The sequence below is a fragment of the Rhinolophus sinicus genome, chromosome 15, assembly GCF_057876585.1.
Source record: "Rhinolophus sinicus isolate RSI-liver-muscle chromosome 15, RSI-T2T, whole genome shotgun sequence".
NCBI lineage: Eukaryota > Metazoa > Chordata > Mammalia > Chiroptera > Rhinolophidae > Rhinolophus > Rhinolophus sinicus.
Genome location: NC_142515.1, coordinates 75,520,899 through 75,547,486, shown reverse-complemented (window position 1 = coordinate 75,547,486; position 26,588 = coordinate 75,520,899). Strand labels below are relative to the sequence as shown.

Here is a 26,588-nt window from a genome sequence, read left to right as displayed (position 1 = left end):
AGGAGATGCTTGACACATAGATGGACAGAGGGAAGGGTCAGAGGGCAGACACTTGGACTGACACCTGGACCAGGCAAAGACCAATCTGGAACCAGCAGCGCCACCTTGTGGCACAACACTGGCCTGCCTCTCCCTCCCCTAAACTCAGTAGAAAAGAACTGGAGTTTTGAGCCTTTCTACTAGAAGGGGGTGGAGGGGAGGAGGAAGAGGAGGAAGAGGAGAAGGAGGGGAGAATGGGGAGGAGGAAGAGGAGGAGAAAGAGCAGTGGAAAAGGGAAAGGAGAGGGAGGAGAGGGGGAAGAGGAGGAGGGGAAACGGAGGAGGAAGGGAGAGGGTGGAGGAGGGGGTGAGAGAGAGGGAGGAGGAGGAAATCTTTCAGAAAACAGCAACTATTTCTTACCTCCCACCCTGGGGCTCCTGGACAGGTATTGCCCTCCAGGAGCTTCCCCCAAGGTTGGGAGGTGACGGTCTCCATGAAGACATGACTGGGCAGAGATGTCAGATTTAGCAAAACCAACAAAACAAAAAGGATGCCCAGCTCCATTTGAATTTCAGATTAACAATGAATAATTTTTCAGTATAAGTATATCCCAAATACCGCATGTGCTATACCCCTAAAATGTATTCATTGTTGACTAAAATGTATTCAAATTGAACTAGGCATCCTGTATCTTATCTGTCAAACCTAGCTTGGGGGAACTTGGGGAGGTAGGCAGGAAGGCTTCCAGGAGGAGGGGGCAGTGCTGGTGGAAAGGGAGTGCTGTAGCTGCCCTTTCCTTCCCCTCCCCCACCCATATATGCACATGCGCAGTGGCAAATGACCCTGACTGCACTCACAGGGGACTAGAGTTGGGGGTTGATCCCCATACCAGGGAAGGAAGTGAGCATGACTGTCATTTTGTTCAGAAAATGTGGGGCAAAATCACCAGGACTTTATTTTCCAATTCAGAATTGGGTTACATCCCCTAAACCACGAATATTTTGACCACATCCCAGCAGCGAAGGCCGCTTGGAAGCTGAAGGTTACCAGGCATATTTCCCAGTGACTTTCAAGCTATGTGACTTTGAATAAGGCACTTCACTTCTCTGAGTTCTATACATCGCTGACCCCTTCTCTGCCAGCTCTCCCATCCCACACTCTGCTCCACCCGCATTGGTATCCTGGCTGCACCTCCAACTCACCAGGTATGGTCCAGCCTCAGGGCCTCAGCACATGCTGTTTCCTTCATTAGAAACACTCTTCCCAGATTTCTACATGGCTCCTTCCTCTCCTCCCTCAGGAGTTCAGTGTTCAAATGGCACTCAGAAAGGCCTCCCCTGACCGCCCTATTGAAAGTCGTAGCCCCCACATTTTTGCTCCCAGTCCTTTGCTTTTCTTCTCACTAGCACTTGCCATCACCTGACCCATCATGCATTTTACTCACTTGTCTTGTTTATTGTCCGTCTCTCCTACCAGGTGGTGAGCGCCACAGAGCCAGGATCTGTTTTACTCACTGCTGTGTCCCCAGTGTCCAGCTCATCAGCTCAACAGAAATTGTGGAATGTATGAACGAGTAGGAAAAAAAGACCTGCAAGCAAATGTGAAATTTGTGTCTGTTATAGTTTATTGCTTAAACCATTTTGGGGTCTGACTCACTTGCAAATCTAACTAGCTGCATGTGGCTACTTAAATGTGACTATTCAGTGTCTTGGTTTGCAACAGCCATATGGTATTAGTGACCACCATATTGGATGTGGCAGAATTCTAGGACCTTTAACAGCTCAGAAAGCTCTACTGCACAGCGCGAGTTTACACCCTCTCAAAAAATTACACTTAGTCACAAACATCCAATTTTTTTCCAAGTTCTTTCTGGAAGTTCCAGGAAGTCTGACCTCAACCCACAACATTTAACAAAGGTGGCAAACTGGTAGCCCCTGGACTGCATAAGGCCCCACTTGGGTTTTACTTGGCCCAACAGTTTTCTAAGAGACAGGACACTGCTTCTAGTCTGGAATTCCTGTGGATCTATGAATCCCTGGTGGGCCTCCACAGGGCAACGCCCTGCCTGTCTAGGCAGGGTATACTGACGCCCCATTTACCTCCTACTTGGCCCCTGGGGACATCTGAATTTGAGACCTGGTTTATAGACCAAGAGGATAGATGTTAGTTTTGGGGGGTTGAGAAAAAAAAAAAAAAAAACCCGAGTGGGTGCAGCTTCAGGAAGGGTTTGATCCAGGAGTCAGAGATCCAGGAATTGGTCCCTGCATTGCCCCTGGTAGCCCATCTCTGTGCCTCAGCTTTCTACTCTGTAAAATGAGACAAAGAGACACATAGTATTGGAGAATTAAGTGGCACTATACAGGTCAGGGTGGGCGGAAGGCACTGAATATCTGTCCACGGCTGTGGTTAAAGCTGTTTATTAATGCTGGGTAGGGTTTGTTTCCCTCAGTCTTGTGCCCAGGGTGGGAGCGTGGCCCCTGAGCGTTGAGTTCTCACAGCCTCAGTTTGGCCACTCGAGAAAAGAGGACCCATGGGACCCCAGGGTCACACCTCCCAGGACCAAATTCATAGTCTCTACGTGGGTCCAGGGCGCCCTTGGCTGGATCTGGCGTTCTACACGGTTCCCCCCCACACCCCTCCAGCCAGAGGCACAGGGGGCGCGTGCCCACCCACTCCAAGTCCGGCCCTTCCTGGAGTTCACTTGTGACTCCAACGTCCCGGGCCGGAGAGAGGCGTGGCCTGGCGGCCCCCAACACAATTGGTCCTCCGGCCCGTCACTCCCGGGCGCCCGCCCCCCACTATAAAAGCCCGCCCTGGCCCGGTCCAAGACGGTTTTGGAGCTGGCCTTAAAGTCGTGGCCGCCGCGCCGGGGACGTCTTGCTGACCGCGGTGAGAAGCAGGGTGCCCTATTAAGGTGGGGTGCGGTGCCCGCCAAGTCCTGGGGCGCCCCAGGGGAGGAAGGGGCGGAGAGGGCCTTCCCAGGGACTCTGCTGGTCTCTGCGGCCTGGGGGAAGGGCCTCCAGCCCGGGTTGAGCACCCCTCTCCCCTACCCCAGTCCAACTTCTGGAACAGCCTAGATTTTCAAACTTTATTCCTGAGACTTTCGGGGGGGAGTTGCGAAAAAGCCCCTAGAAGTGGCAGTATCAAGTGGGGGAGACATCCCCCGCCCCAAACCACTTCTCGAAATTTAAAGTGTGCTTTCTTTGCAAATTCAGTTCGGAGGTAAGCCGAAGCCCATCCTGCACAGGAATCCCGCCCTCCCTGGGACTTCAGCCCTCCGCAGCCTTACTCACCCGGGAGCTGTCCTTCTGCCTAGCACAGCCCCTCCCCTGCAAATGGATTTACCGCCTGGGGCTCCTGCCCCAGCTGACAGTGGGGAGGTCGCGGGCAAACCCCGCCCCTTCCCCTGGGTGGGTGTGGCCAGCGGATTGCCCAGGAAGGCGTGGGGGAAGGCCTACCCCTTATCTGAGTCCTTGGGACTTATGTCAGGACTGAAATGAAGGGCCGGGCCTGGGTCCTTGGTCTCTGGGAACTTTGGATCTCGGATCTTAGTGTATCCTGGCTGCAGCTGGACGGCTGCGCGCTTCCATCCAGTTGCAGCCTGCTCTTCTCTGGTAGCTGGGACTGACATCTGCAATGTTTACCCTTGGTTAAACCGGTTCCTCGAGCTATTGATGGGCAAAGGGGATGAGAGGGAGGACTTCTAAGCTGCCCAGGTGAGCTCAGGCTCTGAGGAAGGTAAGGGAAATAACGGGAGTCAGGTGATCACCAGGGGCAGGTGTGTCTCCTCATCCATTTCCCAGTTGGGGGACCTGTGCAGTAAGCAGGACGCTCTTTCCTGGCTGGCTTCACCCTTTGTACACCGCAGCCAGAGTGATGCGATATGGTGTTTATTGGGTGCAACTCTTCTGTGCCAGGCTAAGCTCCACATGTGTAGCCTCTCTCCTCTGATCTGCAGAGACTCTGAGCTAGGAACAGTTATCCCCATTGTATAGATGTGGCAAGCAAGGCTCTGAGGGCAGGGTGCTGCCTTCCCAAGCTCCCACTGCTAGTGAGCTGCAAAGCTGGGATGAAAACCCAGTTTGGACTCTAGAAGTGGTACTCTCAAAACACTAGGTTCCACTTGGAGGACGGTGAAACACATCTGGGCCCCTGTCCTCTGGAAGGAAACTCAGAATCAAGGTCAGGAGCTCTCAACAGGCTCACCCCAGAATTACCTGGGGAACCAGCCTGAAGTCAGGCACTACCATTAGCCCCATTTTACAGGTGAGAAGACTGAGACTAGGGTAGAGGAATCTCCTTGCTCAACATAGCACAGCATGGGCAGAGGTGGGACTCCTGGAATCTAATGCTACGATCTTCTACGCATGTCATCTCACCTGGCCAGGAAAATGGAGCACGCCTGTAACTCCTATCACACCTGCAAATGTGTGCATTAGACTCACCTGGGGAACCTCCCTCGCCCTTCCCGCACCCCTGAGTCTGACTTGATTGGCCTGCAGTGGGGCTAGGCCTCTAACAGTTTGGGCTCTCTAACAGTTTCTTTTTTAAGCTTTTTTTTTTTTTTTTTTGAACAGGTAATATTACATACCTGGCTCAAGTCAGAAGTCTGCCCCAGCTACCCGATCTTCTTCCTGAAAGGTGGCAACCTTTAACAGTTTCCTGTGTCTCTTTAAAGATTCTGTGCCAATGTAACAAACACTTTTTTTTAAATTATTTATTTATTTATTTATTTAAGTCAAGTTGTTGTCCTTTCAATCTTAGTTGTGGAGTGCTGTTCAGCTTCAAGTGGTTGTCCTTTCAGTCTTAGTTGTGGAGGGCGCAGCTCAGCTCCAGGTCCGTTTGCCGTTGCTAGTTGCAGGGGGCACAGCCCACCATCCCTTGCGGGAGTCGAGGAATTGAACTGGCAACCTTGTGGTTGAGAGCCCACTGGCCCATGTGGGAATCGAACCGGCAGCCTTCGGAGTTAGGAGCACGGAGCTCTAACCACCTGAGCCACTGGGCCGGCCCTGTAACAAACACTTTTGCCCCTTCATACCTTTTGTGTCTTAACAATATATTGATCCAGGTCAATTACATGTAAATTTCCATTCTTTTCCCAGGCACTTGGCTAGCCTTTTATTTTCTTTATTCCCCTTCTGCTGGGCAACCAGGTTAACAATGTCTTGTGACCCACACAGGTACACCCGCCTCTGCCCATGTGGCAGTACAAGTGTGGGATAGTCCTCAAGACCCACAAGAGGTTTGTAGGTCAAAGGGAAGATTCCTCTTGAAACCTGGTAGCTATTGGCAAATTGTCATGTAGAGGTTTTGCACCATGGGTGTCTCTCTGGAGCATTGATACAGGTGATCCCTGGGAGGGGCTGGCTGTTCCCTGATATTGCCTCTCAAGGTGTGGCCCCAGATCAGCTTGTTAGAAATGCAGGCTCTTGACCCTGAGTCAGCACCTGCTTTTCAACAGGCCCACAGGTCCATGTTAATGATTGAGAGGCGGGGCTTTCACAAATGGGGGTCAGAGGGCAGGTATGAACCTGGACTTCCCCCTAGAAGGAGAGGCAGGGCATACTGTATCTTGACTAGTCCATCTGTCTACAGTGTGTGCTTCTGAGAAATGTCTACCAACGAGACAGAAGCCCCTGCCAGCACCCCGGTGACAGCAGAAGAACCAGTACAGCAGGTGAGGAAGCTCTGGGATTTATGGGGTGAGGTGGCCACGTCATGGTACCGTGGCAAGGAGCCAGGGAGCTGCTGGCAGCACATGGGGGTCAAGGGATATCTTTGCGAATGGGTGGGGGACAGCCAGCAGACAAACTCATAACAGGGCAGGAGAACCTGGAAGCTCAAAGGCTCTTGGGAGAACAGGGGCACTGTTTGAAACTGCCTGGCTCCCCCCAAACTAAATGTTCCTTGCCTCTGGAGGTTCTCTTAGGGATCGCCTTCCTGGAAATCTGTCCCTATTCCTCTCCCCTCTCCACAGTTTAAATAAAGACCCCTTTAAATAAACTATTAAGGTATTATCCACATACCATAAAATTCACCCTTATGAAGGGTACTACTCACTGAATTTTAGTAAACTACCAAGTTAGGTAGCCATCACCACCATAGAGTTTTAGAACATTTTTCATCTCCCCCCAAAAGAGACCCTATACCCATTAGCAGTCACTCCCCATTTCCCCTTTCTTGGCAACCACTCATCTAGTTTATGTCTCTATGGGTTTTCCTATTTTGGATATTTCAGTTAAATGGAAACATAAGATGACACCCTTTTGTGTATGGCTTCCATGTAGCGTGAAATTGCTTCATTCCTTTTTTAAAATTGAGGTAAAATACACATAACATAAAAATATACTATTTTAACCATTCTAAAAAGTACAGTGCGGTGGCATTAAGAAAATTTGCAATGTACAATCATCCCCACTACCTAATTCCAGAACTTTTTCATCACTCCAAATGGAAATCCCATCCCCATTAATAGTCACTCCCATTACCTTCTCCCCCCAGCCCCTGACAACCACTACTCTGCTTTCTGTGGATTACCTATTCTGGATATTTCATATAAGTGGAATCATAAAATCATTTCATAAAAAAAGCCTTCTGTGTTATATACCTCATAAATGAAATCATACAGGATTTGTCCTTTTGTGTCTGATTTATTTCACTGAGCAAAATGTCCTCAAGTTTCCTCCACGTTGTAGCAGGTGTCAGAACTTCCTTTCTAAGACTGGATAATACTCCATTCTATGGATGGACCACATTTTGTTTATCTATTCACCTGTCAGTGGACACTTGGTTGTTTGCACATTATAAGCTATTATAAATAATGCTGCTATGAATGTAAGTGTGCAAATATGTCCTCAAGACCCTGTTTTCAGTTCTTTTGTCTGTATACTCAGAAGTAGAATTGCTGGATCATATGGTAATTCCATTTTTTGTTTTTTGAGGAATTGCCATAGTGTTTCCCACAGCAGCTGCACCATTTTGCATTCCCACCAACAGTGCACAAGGATTCCAATTTGTCCACATCCTCAGCAGCTCTTGTTATTTTCTGTTTTTGTTTTTGTTTTATAGCAGCTATCCTAACACGTGTGGGGGGTGTGAGGTGGTATCTCATTGTAGTTTTGAATTGCATCTCCCTAAATGATTCGTGATATTGAGTGTCTTTTCATGTACCTGTTGGCCATTTGGAGGCTACATATTTTTTAAAACATATTTTATACTGCATATTCTTTTATCTACTCACCAAGTCATAGACATTGGGGTTGTTTCCACTTCTAGCCACTATGAATAAGGCTGCCTTTAACTGTCAACCAAGGGTCGCTGCCACCAATCTAATGCCAACAGGATTCCCCAATCTGGGGTGCAGTAAAAGGAGAGACTTCATTCAAGTGAACAGTTTGCAAACCAGTAACAGCCTCTAGTGGAAACCAAAAGTGGCATAGAGAGAATGCCCATCCTGGTCTGGATTGGTCCATTTTTATGCAAATGAGGAAACCAAATTTGCAGTTTGGTTGGGCCACATAGCACTGTCCTGGTTAGTCAGACTTGTGCGTCCTGAGTGGCCCTTATGGAGCCACTCTGATTGGTTGATGAAGATGCAAATAAGGAATAGCTTCGCAGCTCCAATTGGATGGGGCAAGTCTCAGCCCATTGGTCGAAAAACAATTACAGGGACTCCTTTATAAGTGTTTGGCTGAGCATTCAGGAGCAGTGTAGGAGCCTTGGCACCTCAGTCTGTGGCTTTTCCCTGCAATGCAGGGCGCATGAGAGGCCTCTGTCAACAATGGCTGCTAGACTCTTGATTGTAAACTTGGGCCCAGTTCACCACAAGGAGTTCTTCTGGTAAATATATTCCTTCTTGAGGTTCAGAACATTCAAGTACAAGTCTCCTGTACACGTGTGTTTTCCTGTCCTTAGGGTAGATTTCCAGGAGTGAAATTGTTAGGTCCTGTGATAAATTTATTATTAAATTCTGAAGAGACCACATAGCCTGGAGGTAGACGGCCCAAGTCCAATGCCCAGCTCTGCCACCTACTGGTTTTGTGATTTTGGGTGACTTGGCCTCAGTTTACTCTTCCATAAAACTAGAGTGACACTACCCATCTCCCAGGACAGGCAATTAAGTTCTATGAACAGCGCCTGTGAGAGTTAACTCTTCTCCCTGTGTCTTTACACTGATCTTTGCAGCTCCGGGACAGGACCAACTTCCCATTTTATGGAAACTGAAGCTCAGAAGGGCTGTCGCAACTACTCAATTCCATTTTTTTGTAGCGTGAAGGCAGCCATATTCCATGTATGAATGAATAGGTGTGGCTGTATGTCAATGAGACTTTATATACAAAACCAGGGAGCAATGGAATATTATTTAGCCATAGAAAGATGAAATACTGACACACAGATGAACCTGGAGGACATTCTGATCAGCACAATAAGCCAGACACAAAATAAAAAATATGTGATTCCACTCACGTGAGGTCCCCAGAGGAGTCAAATCCATAGAGACAGGAAGTAGCTGGTGGTGCCAGGGGCTGGGAGGGATAAAGAGTTAGTGTTTAATGGAGACAGAGTGTCAGTTTGGGAAGATGAGGAAGCTCTAGAGATGGATGGTGGGGATGGTTGAACAACAATGCACTTAATGCCACTGAGTTGTATACTTAAAAATGATTAAAATGGTACATTTTATGCTATCTATATTTTACTACAATTTTTAAAACAAGTGAAGCATTGATACAGGCTACTACATGGATGAACCATGAAAACATTACTCAGTGAAAGAAGCCAGACAAAAGAGGCCACACAATGTATAATTCCATTTACATGAAATGGCCAGAGTAGGCAAATTCATAAAGACAGAAAGCAGATTAGTAGTTGCCAGGGCTGGAGGAAGGGGAGAATGAGTGACTGTTAATGGATATGGAGCGATGGAGATATCTTGGAATTAGTGGTGACAGTTGTACAACCTTGTGAATACACTAAAAACCCCTGAATTGTGCGCTTTAAAAATGACGAAATATATGATATGTGAACTAGATCTCATAAAGCTCTTAGAAAAAACAGACAAGAATAAAAAAATCAGGTTGTGGGCTGGACGTGGCCTGTGGTCCAGATGGCAGACCCCAGTTTTAGACCCTAAGCTCTGTGAGAGTGGGGTTTTTGTCTCTTGTCACTGCCTGGCACACAGTGGTGTCAAGGGCATGTTCAAACCAATGAGCTCCAGAGCTAAGATAAAGGAAGCACCTGGAGAAACCCGAAGTTCCTGGCTTGTGCAACCGCGTGGAGGCAAAGAGAGGGTGAGCTGAGCCACTTCCCTGGCCAGGAGTGAAAGCAAAAGTTCCGGCCCCCCCTGAGTTTCGGGCCCAGCGCTACCAGCCTCCCCACCCCCAGTTCAACCGGTCTCAGCTGCTTCTCCCCCCGTAGCCCAGCGTGGTGGACCGCGTGGCCAACATGCCCTTTATCAACTCCACCTGTAACATGGTGTCAGCGGCCTACACCTCCACCAAGGAGAGCTACCCCCACGTCAAGACCGTCTGTGATGTGGCGGAGAAAGGCGTGAAGACCCTCACAGCAGCCGCCGTCAGTGGGGCCCAGCCCATCCTGTCCAAGCTGGAGCCCCAGAGTGAGTGAAGCCCCGAGAGCATGTAGCTTCCCCTCCTGGCTGTTTGGCAGGGGTCTGCCCCACCCCTGGCCCTGTTCCCCAGACCAGCAGCGCCTAACCTTCCGGGGACCCCGAGGGATGCTCAGGCACAGTAACCGTCATATTAATAGTTCTGTCTTGCCCCACCTTTGCAGTTGCAACAGCCAGTGAATACGCCCACAAGGGGCTGGATAAGCTGGAAGAGAACCTGCCTATCCTACAGCAGCAGACGGAGAAGGTAACAGACCTCCAGCCTTGGGAGCCCCTGCGAGGACAGGGACCTACCTAGGTACTGAGTCTGTGGTCCACCTTCACTAGAATAGACAGTGTGACAGCTTACTCCCTGGCCCCTCTTCTGTCTGCTGCTCCGCATCTATTTCCTACTTGTCACCCACCTCACTTGCTTTGCTCCACCAATGCTGGCCTCCATATTTGGTGTTTTGTAACATCAGTGCCCGTATATACTGGACACAGTGATGGAAACAGTTCTTGCCCTCATGGAACTTTCATTCTGGGGAGGTGGGGGAGGACAACGAACGCACTCAGTTTAGTCCTACCTCAGGACCTTTGCCTGTGCGGTTCCTTCTTTGTGGACCAGGTTTTCAGGTCTCTGTTTTAATCGTACCTCTTCAGAGGCCTTCCCTTCCCTCTTAAAGAAGGTCCTTCTAGCTCAGCACTGTCCAGTAAAACTTTCTCTGATGTCCATGTTCTTTCTCTGCACTGTCCAATGTGGAAACCACCAATCAAAGGAGGCTACTGAGTCCTTAGAATGTGTTTAGTGTGACTGTGGAACTCTGTTACTAATTTTAATTATTGTAAATTTAAATAGCTACTTTTAATTTGTAACCATTACCGTCCATTTTAGAACATTTCATTACCCCAAAAAGAAACTTCACACCCCTTAGCTCTTAATCTCCTTCCCATCAAACACCCCAGCCCCAGGCAACAACTGATTTACTTCCTGTCTCTGTGAACTTGCCTGTTCTGGACATAATCACATACATGGAATCACACACTGTGTGGCCTTGTGTGTCCGGCTTCTCTCGTGAGCCTCGTGTGTTCAAGGTCCATCCCCGTTGTAGCGAGTGTCAGCGCCTCACTCCTTTTCGTGGCCGAGTAATACTCTGGTGTGTGGATGGACCATGTTTTGTCTATTCATTCATCTGTTGATGGACGTTTTAGGACGTTTAGTACATTTTAGCCAGTTCTTGGCTATTATGAATAATATGGTCATTAACATTTGTGTACAAGTTACATTAGTTTTTCTACAACATAAAATTCACCATCTTAACCACTTCTAAGTGCACAGCTCGGTGGCATTAAGTGCACTCACATTGTTGTGCAACCATCCCCACCATCCATCTCCAGAACTTTCTCATCTTCCCAAACTGACACTCTATCCCCATTAAACACTCACTCCCCTCCCCTTTCCCAGCCCCTGGCACCACCATCTACTTCCTGTCTCTGTGAATCTGACTCCTCTGGGGACCTCCTGTGAGTGGGATCACACAGTATTTGTCCTTCTGTGTCTGGCTTGTTTCACTGAGCATCATGTCCTCCAGGTTCATCCTCGTTGTAGCCGGTGGCAGGATGTCCTTCCCTTTTAAGGCTGAGTAATATTCCATTGCATGGATGGACCACATCCATGTAGAACGCAGAGATGTTGATGCTGGCCTGTCTCATAGGTCCTGGCAGACACCAAGGAACTCGTGTCGTCCAAGGTGTCAGGGGCCCGAGAAGCCATGTCCAACACCATGTCCAGCGCAAAGGGCACCGTGACCACCCGAGTGACAGGGGCGGTAGACGTGACCCGAGGAGCCATGCAAAGCGGCATGGACATGACCAAGTCCATGGTGACCAGTGGTGTCCAGTCGGTCATGGGGTCCCGTGTGGGCCAGATGGTGCTGAGTGGGGTGGACACGGTGCTGGGCAAATCGGAGGAGTGGATGGACAACCACCTGCCCATGACGGATTCCGAGCTGGGTGAGTGCAGCCTACGGGCCAGGACCCCTCCCCGGACCTTCCCACTTGGGTCTCCTCTTGGCCACCCCAAGTCTGTCTGTTTGAATGAACATTTAAATGAACAAATAAATGCCTGGCAGGGCTGTGGAAAGACAGAGGAGAGTCTGAGTGATTTTCCTGAGGGATTTGAGCACCTGCTGAGCACCAGGCCCTATTCTAGACACAGGGACACAGCAGTGAGCAAGATGGAAGCTTCTGCTTTGTAGAATCGATGACCAGTGCTTGAGAGAAAAAAAGAGCTGGCTGAGAGGGGACGAGAGGTTTCAGGACACAGGATAGACGTGGGAGGTTGTATTTTAAGAGGCCTCATGGGCAGGTGGCATTTGAGCACAGAACTGAAGGTGGAAGGGAGCGAGCCATCTGGATGTCTAGGGAAAGAATGGTCCTGGGAGAAGGGCACCGTTCATCCCGAGGGAGGACCCTGCCTGGTATGTGGGAGGAACAGCAAGGAGCCACCTGTGGCTAGGTCAGAGTAAGGAAGAGGAGGGGATGGAGGCAGGTCATGCCTGGGCCCTTTGGGCGGGGAGGGCTGGCTCCTTACCCCAAGGAAGGGCTGTGGGCAGAGGAGGCCCCAGACCTAACTCAGGTGCTCACAGCTGCCCTCTCGTGGCTGCTTTGGGGAGGACAGACTGGGAGGCAAGGTGAAAGCTAAGGGACCAGGGCAGAGGCAACTGCCCAGGTCCAAGCTGGCGAAAATGGGGGCTAGACAAGGTGGGGGCATGAATGAAGATGAATGAAACCATTGTCACCAAAGCACCCAGTCCCACTTGTGATCTGTACTCATTCTCTCATACCCACGACTTTTGCGGTGGGTCTTGACTCCATTTCAAGAGCTGGCCCTCCTGTGTACACATGCCAGGGACTTCCAGCATGCCCGCAGCGTTTCCAACTCCAATGCCGACAGCAGCAATGGCCCGTGAGAGTTGTGAGTAACTAGGCACCCTGCTCTGTCCAGGGGGCAGCCGCTGCTCGACCCCGGCCAACTGACCAGAACTGGTTTGTTTGAATGAGGAGCCAAACATCTGGGAGAACTGGAAAAAGTTGAAGACAGACTAGATCAGGGTTTCCCAACTGTTGATATTCGGGTCCAGGTCACTCTGTGGGGCCTTCCTGAGCACTGGGGGTGCTGAGCAGCATTTCTGGCCCCCACCTACTCAGTGCCAGGAGCACACCCAGTCGTGACAACCACAAATGTCCCCACACCTTGCCCAGTGTCCTCTCGGGGGCAGAATCACCTCCCAGAGGAGAATTGCCACTTTGTTCTAGAACCTCATGTAAACGGAATCGTGGGTTCCCTAGTGGGCAAACAGCTCTGAATTATTACCTACATTTCATTTTCCGTTTGGGATTGCAACGGGTCACTGTTGAAAGTGTCACTTTTTTCTCCGTAGCTGGGAAACGTCCATGGAGAAATTTCTCTGCCGTTTTGATGACGCTGAGGTCCAGTTTATTGAGGAAAAGCGGGGCAAATGGCTAACATTTCCCCCTTATTTGGGCGTCGTGAGCAGGTTCACCAGTGCCCTTCATGGTTCAGCTGTGAATTCTTACATTATAGGTTTGCACGCATGGATTAACACAACATATTCCAATCCAACACATTTATTTTGACAATTCACTTGTCCCGTTGTTTTTGGCTGTCTTGGAGCCCCCCCTTGAGTTGTTGGCTGTGAGTCCCCATGATTCTCCCTGAGAGTCCTCAGCAGAAACGGGAGGTCCCTTGCTCTTTGGAGAAGCTCAATGTTCTACGAGGCCCTGACAATCTTCAGCTCTGAAACACGCGGCTTGAGGGTAGCATGTCACTTGTCCTTTGAGTTTCCAAAACCCAGCTCTGAACCTCTTAGAGGATGGGACCTGGCTGATGTCTCCCCCCGAACCCCAAGTTCAATGCCTGCTGGCCCATAGTAGGTGCTCAGCCTGAGTGAGACTCAGCTGTGGGTCTCGGCCCCTGAAAGCAGCAGAAGCAGGGTCTCCTGGGAGGAAGGTCTTGAGCCAGGCCTGGGAGCCACAGCCTGGGAGAACAGATCCTCTGAGCAGCTTAGATTTTTCTGTGTCTGTCCCCTAAGAATGAAGTCACTAAGCACACCGGTGCTTAAGGTACTGGGTGGTCTGTAGGTGAAAATGTGATGAGATGTTGCAGTGCTGTGTTAGAACTAGGTGTGTTCTTCAGGGGCCTGGGCTAGGACAGTAGCCCTCCTCCCCACTCCCCAGGGTTCTTTCCTTTGCCTAGAGCACCTGCCCCTTCCACAGGGCCCTGCCAGCTTGCTCAGACATGCCAGGATGCTGCCAGATACCCTTGGCCTAAATTATAATGCTGGTTTCACTTCTAAGGGCAGAGTTCTGGGGTTCCCAGAGAGCCATGGGGAAGTTCTGGACATCAGCGGAATGGGTTCAAAGTGTTGCTAGTTTTGGATTGCTCTTTGCAAAGCCACCTGTGGTGGGAGAATAGGGAGGAACTGTTTTTCTCAAAATGCAGGCTTTTGTTTTGCTGCCTCGAAGCGTCCTATGTCTTTGTTTTTTGTTCAGTTTTTTTTTTTTTTTTTTTTAACTTTTATTTATTTTAAGCGTGGTTTTCCAGGACCCATCAGGTCCAAGTCAAATAGTTATTTCAATCTAGTTGTGGAGGGCACAGCTCACACTGGCCCATGTGGGGATCGAACCGGCAACCCTGGTGTTAGGATCATCACGCTCTAACCAATTGAGCCAACCGGCCGCCCCCTGTTCAGTTTTTTAAGTGTCAGCATGAAATGTTTCTTGCATGACATGACGTCTCTTTCCCAGCCAACTCTAAAGCCACATCTGGCCCACCACCTGCTTTTGTAATTAAAGTTTTATTGGCACACAGCCACGCCCATTCATTTACATTTTGTCTATGGTTGTATGGCAGTGGTAGAGTTGATTCACTGAGGCACAATATAGCCTACAAAGCCAAAAATATTGACTCTCTGGCCCCGCACAGAAAATTCCTGGATTAGAGTATGTTGTTCCAGAATTTCTAACATTTATAGGAATAACTGAATTCCCCTGATTGGAGACTTACCTTGATTGTGCAACAGATCGATAGTGCACGTGGGATTGTATTGCTTTATCTTCCACTGTCTTTCATTTCTGGAGCAGTGCCTAACCCAGAGAGGCACAAATATGGGGCTAAAATGGAGATTCCACTTAATCATTACAACAGCGCTGCTGTTCCTGTCTGACTACAGCATCTCTCACGTTGTCTTGGTCATACGTTTATATTCCCTGTACTGTTTATATAAAGTTGATCTTTTGTTTTTTTCCCCTTCTTCTGTCTCACCCCCCCCCAACTCCGGTTCAAGCCGTTGTTTTTCAGTCTAGTTGTGTAGGACACAGCTCCCTGGCCCATGCTGGTATTATGAGTCTTACGCTACCCCCGGCTGAGGCAGTCGGTCGCCGGTCATCTGTCGGCTCACACTGACTACCAGCCTCTCACTCTGGCCACCAGCCAGTCCTGGCAGCTGCTGCTGGCAGCACATGGTAGCCCACGGCAGCACACAGCAGCTCACAGCAGCTCACACCAACCTTCCGCTGCTCAGGGCAGCTCAGCTCCAGGGAGAGCCATTGTTCACAATCTTAGCTGTAGAGGGTGCAGCTCACTGGCCCATGTCTGAATCGAACCAGCAACCTCAGCGTTAGGAGCACAGCGCTCCAACCACCTGAGCCACCGGGCCAGCCCATAAAGTTGATCTTTAAATCAACTTTTCCAGATTCTTTTAGAAAGGAAACGTTATCACTATAAATGAAAAGCCATATCACCTGGCTATAAATAGATAATAAAAATAACTGAACATTCATTTGTATGTCTTTTTGAGTATAAGGTAGTCCAAATTTCATACTTCAGGCAGCTCTGACTTGGGTGGTCATACAGAAGGGGAAACTGAGGCTTACTGGCAAAATCACTTCTGCATAGAGACCATGCATGGGGTGGCAAACATTTTCTTAATGGGACAGATAGTAAATATTTTTGGCTTTTCGGGCCATACAGTCTCTGTGGAACTACGCAACTCTGCCATCAAGCCCAAAAGCATAGCTAAGAGGTAAATGAATAGGTGTGACTGTGTGCCAACTAAACTTTATTTATAAAGGTAGATGGCATTTGGCCCAGGGGCCATAGTTTGCAGCCCCCCTGCCATCATGGGGCATCATAAAGCCAGTGAGTTAGTAAGTCTGGGTTCAAACTGAAATCAGGTTACTTACAAAGATCAAATTTATAACTACTATGTTAAAGTTTAAAAGGAACAGGACAAAATTATCAGGATAGGCAGTTTTCCATATTCTCTTGTCTTCATGAGCACTTTCTGGACTAAATAGTACTGACTTAGCTGCTATTAAGATGTTCTTGTGTGGTGTTATGGTTAGACGGCCTGGATTCAAATCCTAACTTGCTATTTCCAAGCTGTGTGACCTTGGGCAAGTCAGTTAACCTCTCTGAGCCCCAGTTTCCTCAACTGTAGAACCGGGAGAACAGAGCCTCCGTCACAGAGTTAAGATTTAACAAGAATGCCCATGAAGCACCTAAAATGTTGTGAAAAATTGGCCACTATTAATTTGTCTCAGGCACTAATATGGGATCAGCCAACTTTTTTCTGTAAAGAACCGGATAAGTATTTTAGTGTTCGGGAGCCAAGAGGCCATATACTCCACGGTTGTAGTTTAAAAGCAGCCTAAGCCAATATGTAATGAACGTGCTCGTTGTATTCATAGGTCATACAAAATCGGAGACAGACTGGAGGTGGCCTGTAGGGCAGACCCTCATGTTAGTCTGAGGCCTCTTAATCCTGATAGGCTTGGTTTCCATCATACCCATTTTGCAGATGGGGAAAACCAAGGCAGGGAAATCCTTCATCTGAGACCTCAAGGCTTGCAATTCTTAGACCTGTAAAACTCGGGTAGTCCATGCAATCCAGGGGCCACATGCTTTAGTGGGGGTGGGGGGATGCGCCTGGGTTGCATGTTCTACCTATGTCTGGGCCTTCATGAAGCTTCTCCTGCCTCCCCCCTGCAGCCCGCCTCGCCACATCCCTGGAGGGCATTGACATCGCCTCTGTGCAGCAGCAGCGGCAGGAGCAGAGCTACTTCGTGCGTCTGGGCTCCCTGTCAGAGCGGCTGCGCCAGCGGGCCTACGAACACTCGCTGGGGAAACTGCAGCACACCAGGCAGAAGGCCCAGGAGGCCCTATTGCAGCTGGCACAGGCACTCAGCCTGGTGAGGCCCCACCAGTGGCGTGGGGGCATGGCACAGCAGCATTCGTTTGTGAACCCTCCTCAAACCCAGTGGCTTATTGCTCACCATTCTGCACGTGCCTGGGCTCGCTCATGGGGCTGTGGTCCTGAATGAGTTTGCAGGGGCCGCCATAGCAGTGCCCCATAGTTGGGGGGTTTAAACAACAGACATTTATTATCCCACAGTAGTGGAGGCTGGAAGTAGGGTTTCCAGGTGGGAATTCCTGCCCATTCTCAGGAATTTTTTTCACTTTCTCGTTCCTGAGTCCTTAGAAAAGTTGATCGGGAAATCGGGAAAGTCAAGTCCTTGAACCCAGCAATACCCACAATGGGACATAAACATACTACTTACAATGTATCTCTTAGACATTTTTCCTATTTATCGCTAGAGTTTCTAGACAGGAATTCCCACCTGTTCTCTAGAATTTGTTTTCACTTTTCCATTCCCGAATCCCGAGAAAAGTTGGTTGGGAAATCAGGAAAATTGGTTCCTTGAACCCAGGTGGTTGGTAGTATTGGCCGTCACTTTGTGGAAACGATTCATCATGGAGAACAGAAAACAGTTTATATCTCGGAATTCGGGAACGGGAAAGCAAAAAAATTCCTGAGAATAGCAGGAATTCCCACCTGGAAACCCTAGCTGGAAGTCCAAGATCAAGGTGTGGGCAGGGCTGGTTTCTCCTGAGGCCTGTCTCTTTGGCGTGTAGATGCCGTCTGCTCCCCGTGTGCTCTTGTCGGCTTCCCTCTGCATGTCTGTGTCCTCATCTCTCCTTACGAGGACACTGGTCCTATTCGGGCCCACCCTCATCACCTCATTTTATCTTGATTAGCTCTTTAACAACCCAATTGCCAAATATAGTTACATTCTGGGTCCTGGGGGTTAGGCTTCAACCTGAATTCAACATGAATTTGGGGGGGACGGTTCAGCCCACGACAGATTGGCTGGAGGCTGGGCTTCTCACTGTGGGCTCCCCCTCCAGCAACCTAGCTCAGGCTCTTTCCCTGGAAGAATGTCCATGAAGCACTGCGTATTGTTACCCGGGGAAAGATCCAAATTCGGCTGCACTGAGAGCATGTGAGCACTTTTTGTCTCGTTTAAAGTCAGTTTCACTGAGGTAAAAGGTACATTAAAAATCACCCTTTTTTAAGTATGCCATTTGAGGAGTTTTATAAATATAAATAGAACATATCACTACCACCAAAATCAAAATTTGGAATATTTCCCTCACCCCAAATGTTTCCCCTGCCTCTTGATAGTCGAATCTAGCCCCCCACCACCAGTTTTTTATTTTTCTGTTCTCTATAGAGTTAAATTCTTATTATTTCCTCTTTACTTTCTCTGCTGTTATATAACTCCTCTCTTTAAAAAAAATTTTTAATTGTGGTAAACCACACCTAGCATAAAATTTACTATCATAACCATTTGTAAGTATAGCCCAGTGGCATTAAGTGCACTCACACTGTTGTGTGACCATCCCCACCATCTCCAGAACTTTCCACCTTCCCAAACTGACACTCTGTCCCCATTAAACACTCACTGTCCTCCCCTCCCCCAGCCCGACACCACCATCTACTTCCTGTCTCTATGAATCTGACTCCTCTGGGGACCTCCTATGAGTGCAGTCACACAGTATTTGTCCTCCTGTGTCTGGCTTATTTCACTGAGTATAATGTCCTCCAGATTCACCCATGTTGTAGCAGGTGTCAGGATGTCCTTCCTTTTCAAGGCTGAGTACCAACCCCTCGCAAGCACTTTTTAAGCCTCTACTTCTGTCTGCTTTTATTCTGTTGGCCACAGCCAAACACGTGGCCAGGCCCAGTTGCAAGGGGAGGGGGAGAAACATGGAATGGGAGTTCCTACAGAAAATTTGTGTGAAAACAGCAACCCCCCCCCCCTTCCTTTATCTCAGATAAAAGGAGGAGTCCCCAGGCTCCTTCTGGAACCCCCCCTCTCCGGGCTGCTTAGGGATGCACGGAAACACCTTTTTCACCACTCTCTCTCCTGCTGCAGATGGAAACCGTCAAGCAGGGAGTCGATCAGAAGCTGGTGGAGGGTCAGGAGAAGCTACATCAAATGTGGCTCAACTGGAACCAGAAGCAGCTCCAGGGCACAGAGGGGGACCCAGCAAAGCCAGAGGTACCCGTTGGGAGGAGGGCATGGGTGCTTGGGGCTTGACTTCTCTCTCCACACGTCTGTTGGACCGACCTGCCTGGAACGCTTCCCCCAGCCTCACCTCCCATTAACTGCCTTCAGGACTTGCCAACACTGCCTCCAGGAAGCCTGCCTAGTTTTCCACTCTTGGGTGTGGGTGTTGCTTCTGAATCTGGGACACTTGATAATGTGTCTCAACCTGCTAAATTGAAACTCTTGAAACCTTTTCTTCCCCATCTCACTGTCCCATCGAGTCCTTCATATTCACCCACCTGTCCCCTAGTAACTACTAACTTTCTCTGGTCCCTCCAATCTATCGCAAGCATTGGCCTCTTATACTCTGACTTTTGCCACTTGTACTGTCACTCATTTCAGCTTTCATGGAATCAACACCTTACAAATTCTGATGCCTCATTCTGAACAACACCCCTTCCCCCCAGTCTTAGGCCTGTACTAACACTAGAGCTTCTCAGCTTAACCTCTCTGGGCCTTGGTTTCCCCACCTATAAATGGGATAGAGGACCTTCTACAGGGTTTTCAAGATGAAATGAGCTAAACTGGTCCGTGAGTGTTCACAACAGCATTATTCACAATGGCCAAAATGTGGAAACGGCCCAGATGTCCACTGATGGATGAATGGGTGAACAAAATGTGGCCCATCCATGCAGTGGAATATTACTCAGCCATAAAAAGGGTGAGGCACTGACACAGGACGTGAATGAAGCTTGAGGACATCATGCTCAGTCAAAGAAGCCAGACACAAGGCCACACAATGTGTGATTCCATTTACGTGAAATGTCCACAGAGACAGAAAGTGGATTTGTGGTTGCCAGGGTTTAGGGGAGGAGGGGATGGGGAGGGAATTCCTTTTCGGGGTGACGGAATGTTCTGGAATTACAGGTGGTGGTTGTACAACGTTGTGAATATACTAGAAACCACAGAGTTGTACACTTAAAAGGGTGAATTTTTCTGATAAGTGAGTTTTATATATATATATATGTACATATATGTATGTGTGTATATATATATATGTATATTTATATATGAAAGATTAAATGAGTTAATATGTAAAGCACATAATAAGTGTTACAAAAGTGATATTTATAAAGATAGGAGTATCTCTATAACTGCACAAGTGCTCAGCATTCAGACACAAACCGCCTAAACCTGCTTCCCTTCCGCCAACTGGTGAACACAGCGGCCAGAAGACACAGACTCATCGGCACCTCCCTGCCACGCTCAAGTCCAGAGGCCTCAGCTGACAGTGCCCGGGGCAGTCCTGCCTCCTGTCTGCTCTGATCTCCCCAGCACGCGGAATTTTCAAGGATCTGATCTAAACTGCAGGCTCCCCCACCGCTTGCAACTTCAGCCTAGAATGTTCTTCCAGACCTCTTTTTTTTTTTTTTTTTTTAACTTTTCAAAAAACAATTTTGAAATATAAAAATGTCTTGTACTTTTAAAAATAACAGTTTCAATCACTGAGCTATAATTTGCATACTGAACAATTCACCCATTTAAAGTGTACAATTCAGTGGTGGTTTTGTACACAGATGCTCCTCCACTTACAATGGGTTATGTCCCGATCAACCCATCATAAGTTGAAAATGCCATAAGTGGAAAACGCATCTGATACACTCACCTACCGAACACCGCAGGTAGCCCAGCCTTCCGTAAACGTGCTCAGACACTGCTGGGCACTGTTGTCTTGCTGCTGCCACTGCCCAGCGTCACAGGAGAGTATCGTACTGCCTATCACTAGCCAGGGAAAAGATCTAAATTCCAAATTCGAAGTACGGTTTCTACTAAATGTGTATGGCTTTCACACCATCATAAAGTCAAAAAATTGTAAGTTGGGGACCATCTGTATTCACAGGGTCGTGTGACTCTCACCACAATCCTTTTAGAACAACCTCATCACCCCAAAAGGAGGCCTAGTCCCCATCAGCAGTCATTCCCCATCCCCCTTCCCCAGCCCCTGGCAACCCCTAATTATTTCCTGTCTCTGGATGTGCCTGTTCGGAACAGTTCACATAAATGGAATCACACACTGTGTGGCCTTGTGTGTCCGGCTTCTCTCACTGACCATCATGTGTTCAAGGTCCATCCACACTGTGGCGAGTGTCAGCGCCTCCCTCCTTTTCATGACCGAGTCATAGTCCAGTGTGTGGACGGGCCACGTTGTGTTGATCCATTCATCCACTGATGGACAGTTGGGTTGTTTCCTCTTTTGGCTGTTGTGAATAATGCCCCTATGAACATTTGTGTACAGGTTCTTGTGTGGATGTTCTTCTGGGTGGATATTTAGGAAGGGGAATTGCTGGGTAACGTGGTAACTATATTTTAACAATGTGAGGATCCACCAGTCTGTTTTCCAAAATGACTGCACCACAAGCCACTTTGAGGGCTCTGATTGTTCCCCTTCCTCATCGACACTTGTTATTGTCTATCTTTTATTATTATTATTATTATTATTGGGGAAGGGGAACAGGACTTTATTGGGGAACAGTGTGTACTTCTAGGACTGTTTTTTCCAAGTCAAGTTGTTGTCCTTTCAATCTTAGTTGTGGGGGGCACGGCTCAGCTCCAGGTCCAGTTACTGTTGCTAGTTGCAGGAGGCACAGCCCACCATCCCTTGCGGGAGTCAAACCGGCAACTTTGTGGTTTAGAGGACACGCTCCAACCAACTGAGCCATCCGGGAGCTCAGAGGCAGCTCAGCTCAAGGTGCCGTGTTCAATCTTAGTTGCAGGGGACAGAACCCACCATCCCTTTCGGGAGTCAAAGAATTGAACTGGCAACCTTGTGGTTGAGAGCCCACTGGCCCATGTGGGAATCGAACCAGCAGCCTTCAGAGTTAGGAGCATGGAGCTCCAACCGCCTGAGCCACAGGGCCGGCCCCTATTGTCTGTCTTTTTCATTCTTGCGGTCCCGGTGGGTATGAAGTAGTATCTTATTGTGGGTCTGAGCTACATTTCATTTCCCTGCTGGCTGATGAAGAAACATCTTTTCCCGTGCTTATTGGCCATCTGCGTATCTTCTTTGGAGAAATGTCTGTGCCTGTTTTTCCGTTTGACTGGTGTCTACCTCATGGTTCAAACCTCAGAGCCGATATTCGGAACCACCCTGCTAGGTGGCATCTCCTATGGAAGGGTTTTCTAAAGGTTGGCAGTAGAACCCCGGTTCTTATTTTCCGAGCTTTGGATCTGGTTTCCCCCAAAGCAGTGGTCCTCATGGCCCCCTCTCCACTCTGTCTTCTCAGCAGGTCGAGTCCCAGACGCTCACCATGTTCCGTGACATTGCCCAGCAGCTGCAGGCCACCTGCGCCTCGCTGGGGTCCAGCATCCAGGGGCTGCCCAGCCACGTGAAGGACCAGGCGCAGCAGGCTCGCCGTCAGGTGGAGGACCTCCAAGCCACCTTTTCCGGCATCCACTCCTTCCAGGACCTGTCCAGCAGCGTCCTGATGCAGAGCCGCGAGCGAGTAACTAAAGCCCGGGAGGCCTTGGACCACATGGTCGAGTATGTGGCCCAGAACACGCCCGTCACGTGGCTGGTGGGACCCTTCGCCCCCGGCGTGGCCGAGAAAGCCCCAGAGGAGAAGAAGTAGAATAAACAGGAAGGAGGCTTGGGGGCTCCATCCCTCCATGAGATGGGTAGACCCCTTGGCACCCCCTACCCATCTCAGCTGCCACGTTGGGGAGCTGGGGCCCTCCAAACAGACCAGTCCCTCCCCCTGTCTGAGCCTGGAGGAAGCACATCTGAGCCTTACCTCATCTGTCGTTAGTGTAAGGTTTCTGGAAAAAATTTCTCTAGAGGGTTCCAAACTTTTTGTTTTTCTAGAAACTTCCAAAAAAAAAGTGTTTTCTTGGTCTTTTTTTCTTTCTTTCTTTCTTAAAAGCCAGGGATATAGTTCTTCTATCCCACTTGCTTTTCTCCATTAAGGGCCCCGGATGTCATCAGTCTTTAGCTAACGGACTTGGACTTCTGGTCTGTGAAGTGGGCCTCCTGGAATGGGGTAGAGGCAGAGCTGCCGAGACACATTCTAGAGCAGAAGGGGGCTAAGGACGGCCTGGCCAGCCGCAGGTGCCTGCAGCTTCAGTGTTGCCTTAATAAAGTTTACCTGCAGCTAAGTACAAGCCATGTACGTGTGTGTGTGTTCCCAGCAGCTGAGCCCCTGAGGGGGTCTCTGTATGGCCGTCTCAGCTCCATCCTTGCTTTGCTCACCAGGGTATGAAGGAGACAGGGCTGGACCTGCTACTGAACTTGAAGTTTGGCACCCGGTGCCTTGGGTGAGGCCTGCGTTGGTTGTCGGCGAAGGTCTGGCCACACTTGCTTAGCTTTGAGTCCTCGAATTTGGTACTGGACCTTGTGGGGAAGAGCAGGGCATGTGGGTATTCCATCCGCACCCTGGCGTGCTGGAGTCCTGCCCCATGTCCTAGCATCGAGATGTGGCCAAAGCAATAAACCTGCTTTTCCTAGAGTGGAACTTCCTAGGTATGTGGGGGAATAGTGGAGCAGGATGACGCCCAAGAATGTCCACATCCGAATCTCCAGGCCTTTCCATGGTGAAGGGGACCTTGCAGATGGGGTTCAATTCAGGATCTGGAGATGGGACATGATCCTGTGTTATCCAGGTGGCCCTAAATGTCATCACAAGAGTCCTTATATAAGAGGGGGGCCGGAGGGTCAGACGGAGATGTGAGGACAGAATCGGAGATGGGATGCCCTGCTGTTCACCTTGAACATGGAGGGAGAGGCCATGAGCCAAGGATACAGGCCTCTTTAGAAGCTGGAAGGGCCGGCAACAGGTTCTCCCCTGAAGGTTCCAGTTGATTTTCGTGCCATAAGACTCACTTCAGACTTCTGACGTCTAGAACTGTGAGATAATGCGTTTGTGTTGTTTTCAGCATCTAAGTCTGTCATCATTGGTTACAGCAGCTGCAGGGAACTCACACCGGGGGCGAGCAGTCCAAGTGGCCCCTGAACAGAACTCAGCTCCAGGTTTCCCAGATTTCTGTCCACTGTGGCACTGGCTGTGTTCCCACTGCTGTGCTGACCTTTACTGGCGACACTGACGCCGAATCCTCCCACTGTGCCGTCTGGTCCAGGGCTGTTCTGCTCACTTTACACATAACCCTTTTTAAGTGCCTCAGCCTTGCAGGTTAGGTATCCCCACTTTACAGATGAAGAAACGGAGGCACATACAGGGAAGGGGTGGCCAACTCAGCCACATCCGTGATACCACGATCTGTGCCTGTTGCATTTACTGCACGTTCCCTCGGTGTTGGCTGGGCAACATGACTCCAGCTCAGTGATGGGACGTGGGTCTATTGGCCAGCTCTCTGGTGTGGGACCCTGGGCCTTTGCCTCTACCCCTCAGTATTGTCATCTGAGGTCCAGCTTCAGCATATTTCTCGTGCAAAGATTGCATGGGATTGTACATTCAAAGAGCCTGGTATTTAGGTTACGTCAGGGTCTGTCCCCCTCGGCACAGGAGACATTTGGAGCCAGATCACTCTCTGTGAGGGGCCGTCCTGGTTATTGTGGGGTGTTGAGCAGCATCTCTGGCCTCCACTCAATGCCAGGAGAACCCCTCCCCAGTGGTGACAACCACAGATGTCCCCAGTATCCTCTGGGGGCAGAATCACCTCCGGGGAAGAACCACCGAGTTAGCTGGTTTCATCCCAAATACTTGTTTTCCTGCCTTTTGCTTAAATGAATCACTGAGGTTCCCCAAACGAAGCCGATCATGTGGTGGGGAGCAAATCTCTTTTTGTACCTAATGACGCTGGGCAGTGCCCTGAGTCAGGTGCTGTTCTGAGCATTTGGTGGATATCATCCCATCCTCTTCTCAACCCTTTGGGGTAGCTGCTACTACTCTTCCCATCTTATGCATGGGGAAACTGAGGCAGGTAAAAAATCAAATAATTTGCTCAAAGCCTCCCGATCAATAAGAGAGGGACCTGGGCCTCACACTCGGGAGGGCTGGGCCTGGAGCCTGCGAGGGCCTGGCAAGCAAGTGGGGGTTCTTGTCTCTCTGCATGACCCCGACTCACTGGAGGAGCTTGACTGGCTGGCTTCCCCTCTCTGCCCATCATTGCTCCCCTCTGCAAAACAGTGTATTAGTTAGCGATTGCTGCGTAACAAGTTAACACTAATTTACTGATTTTAAACACATTTTCCCACGTTATTTCATGAAGTCAATTGTGATGTAATTAGAGGGCAGCATCCATTCTGCTCTTCCGCGTTCTTCTGTTCTGGTGGATGAGAGTGCAGGCTTTTCTTAGTAAAAAGAATATGTCAGTGGCCCAGAGTAATTCCCTTCTATCTTAAAGGATGGGATGAGAAGAGGAAGGGTCTTCTCTTGTGTGAAGTCCATGGCTCACAAAGCCTAAAATTTTTACTATGTGATCCTTTACAGGAGAAACGCCAGCCTCTGCTTGAGACCACTGTTCTGTACTTCCTGTTACATCTTACTGCTTAGACATAAATATTTGTCCCAGTATTTAAAAGCTGCAGTGTGTTTTTCCACAGTAACTATAAACATCATTGAGCCACACATGATACTAGGGCTAAGGGTGTGGGCACATCTCCAGCAGTGGATATTAACGACAATGTTGGGTGACAAGGAAGCAAATGCTTGATGCTGGAGTGATGGGACGGACCAGCACGATGTCTGTCCCCAACTGAGGCACAGAAGTGAGAGGAGGACTTTGGTTCACCCCCCAAACCCACTGGAGAGCTGCAATGACCTCAACTGGAGCACAAGCCAAGTGTGCATTCAGAAGAGAACAGATAAGCAAGTTGGGGCAGATTCACGGTGGAATATAATGCAGCAAAGAACAAGGATAAATTACCAATATTCATAACCACGTGGATGAAACTCACAGGTATATGATACTGAGTGAAAGAAGCCAGACACAAAAGAATCCATACTCTGGTTCCATTTCAATGAAGTTTCAAGATAGGTGAAACTAAACTATGATGAGAGAAACTATGAATAGTCATTGCCCAGTGAATAATGATGAAGGGGCCGACAGGGAATTCTGGGGGATGAAAATGACCTATGTCTTGATTTGGGTGTTCGCTACAGGAAGTGTGTGCATATGCAAAAGTCCACTAACTGTCCATTTAAGATTTATATACTTTAGCGCCTATGAATTATATTTCAAACACAAATTAACAAAGTGAAAGTAACATTTGCTTGTGGGTAGGGGAAATGATCCTTTTTCACTTCTGGTGGGAGTGCAAACAGGGAGCACTGATTTGGAGAACAATCGGCAGTATTTAGTAAGAGTGAGAACGTATCTTCTCCACAAGGGAGGAGAAGTCCCAGAAGTTCCCCTTCTTAACAGCTTCCCTACAGAAACCCTATCAACAGGTGCTATTATCTCCATGTTACAAAGGGAAACTGAGGCACAACTCACAGGGCTCGCACTCAGCCCCACCTCACAGCTAGTGAGTGTCAGAGTAAGTATTTCAACCCAGCACTCAAACTTTCCCCCCTTCACTGTGTTCATAACCATTGCCTTGTAATGTAGTGATGCCTGTTTTGGGGGAATAGTGGAA

General features: G+C 49.0%; 2 protein-coding genes across 15 annotated transcripts in view; one reads left to right on the top strand and one right to left on the bottom strand.

The window, feature by feature from the left end:
* The window catches only part of UHRF1 (ubiquitin like with PHD and ring finger domains 1), a 59,657-nt gene extending 56,341 nt beyond the window's left edge, over positions 1–3,316 (bottom strand). The window contains exons 1-2 of one of the 2 annotated variants that reach the window (XM_088792299.1): positions 3,273–3,316; positions 1,424–1,567 (exon numbers count right to left, since the gene is read on the bottom strand). The gene's annotated coding sequence lies outside the window, so the exon portion shown is untranslated. The remainder of the gene's footprint in view (positions 1–1,423; positions 1,568–3,272) is intronic. The other variant, XM_074337626.2, reaches the window with a different exon arrangement.
* Positions 2,768–23,155, top strand: PLIN3 (perilipin 3). Of its 13 annotated transcripts, none has more exons than XM_019744198.3 (10): positions 2,768–2,868; positions 4,557–4,620; positions 5,160–5,221; positions 5,575–5,656; positions 9,394–9,592; positions 9,766–9,848; positions 11,296–11,593; positions 16,656–16,855; positions 18,884–19,009; positions 22,282–23,155. In XM_019744198.3, the coding sequence occupies exons 4-10, from the start codon at positions 5,591–5,593 to the stop codon at positions 22,624–22,626; spliced, it is 1,317 nt and encodes a 438-aa protein (XP_019599757.1). In that variant the 5' UTR covers positions 2,768–2,868; positions 4,557–4,620; positions 5,160–5,221; positions 5,575–5,590; the 3' UTR covers positions 22,627–23,155. The 13 variants fall into 13 exon arrangements, with proteins under 13 accessions (XP_019599757.1, XP_074193728.1, XP_019599763.1 ...); XM_074337627.2 differs by having other exon boundaries at positions 4,557–4,670; XM_019744201.3 differs by having other exon boundaries at positions 2,817–2,893.
* Positions 23,156–26,588: the final 3,433 nt, after the last annotated feature.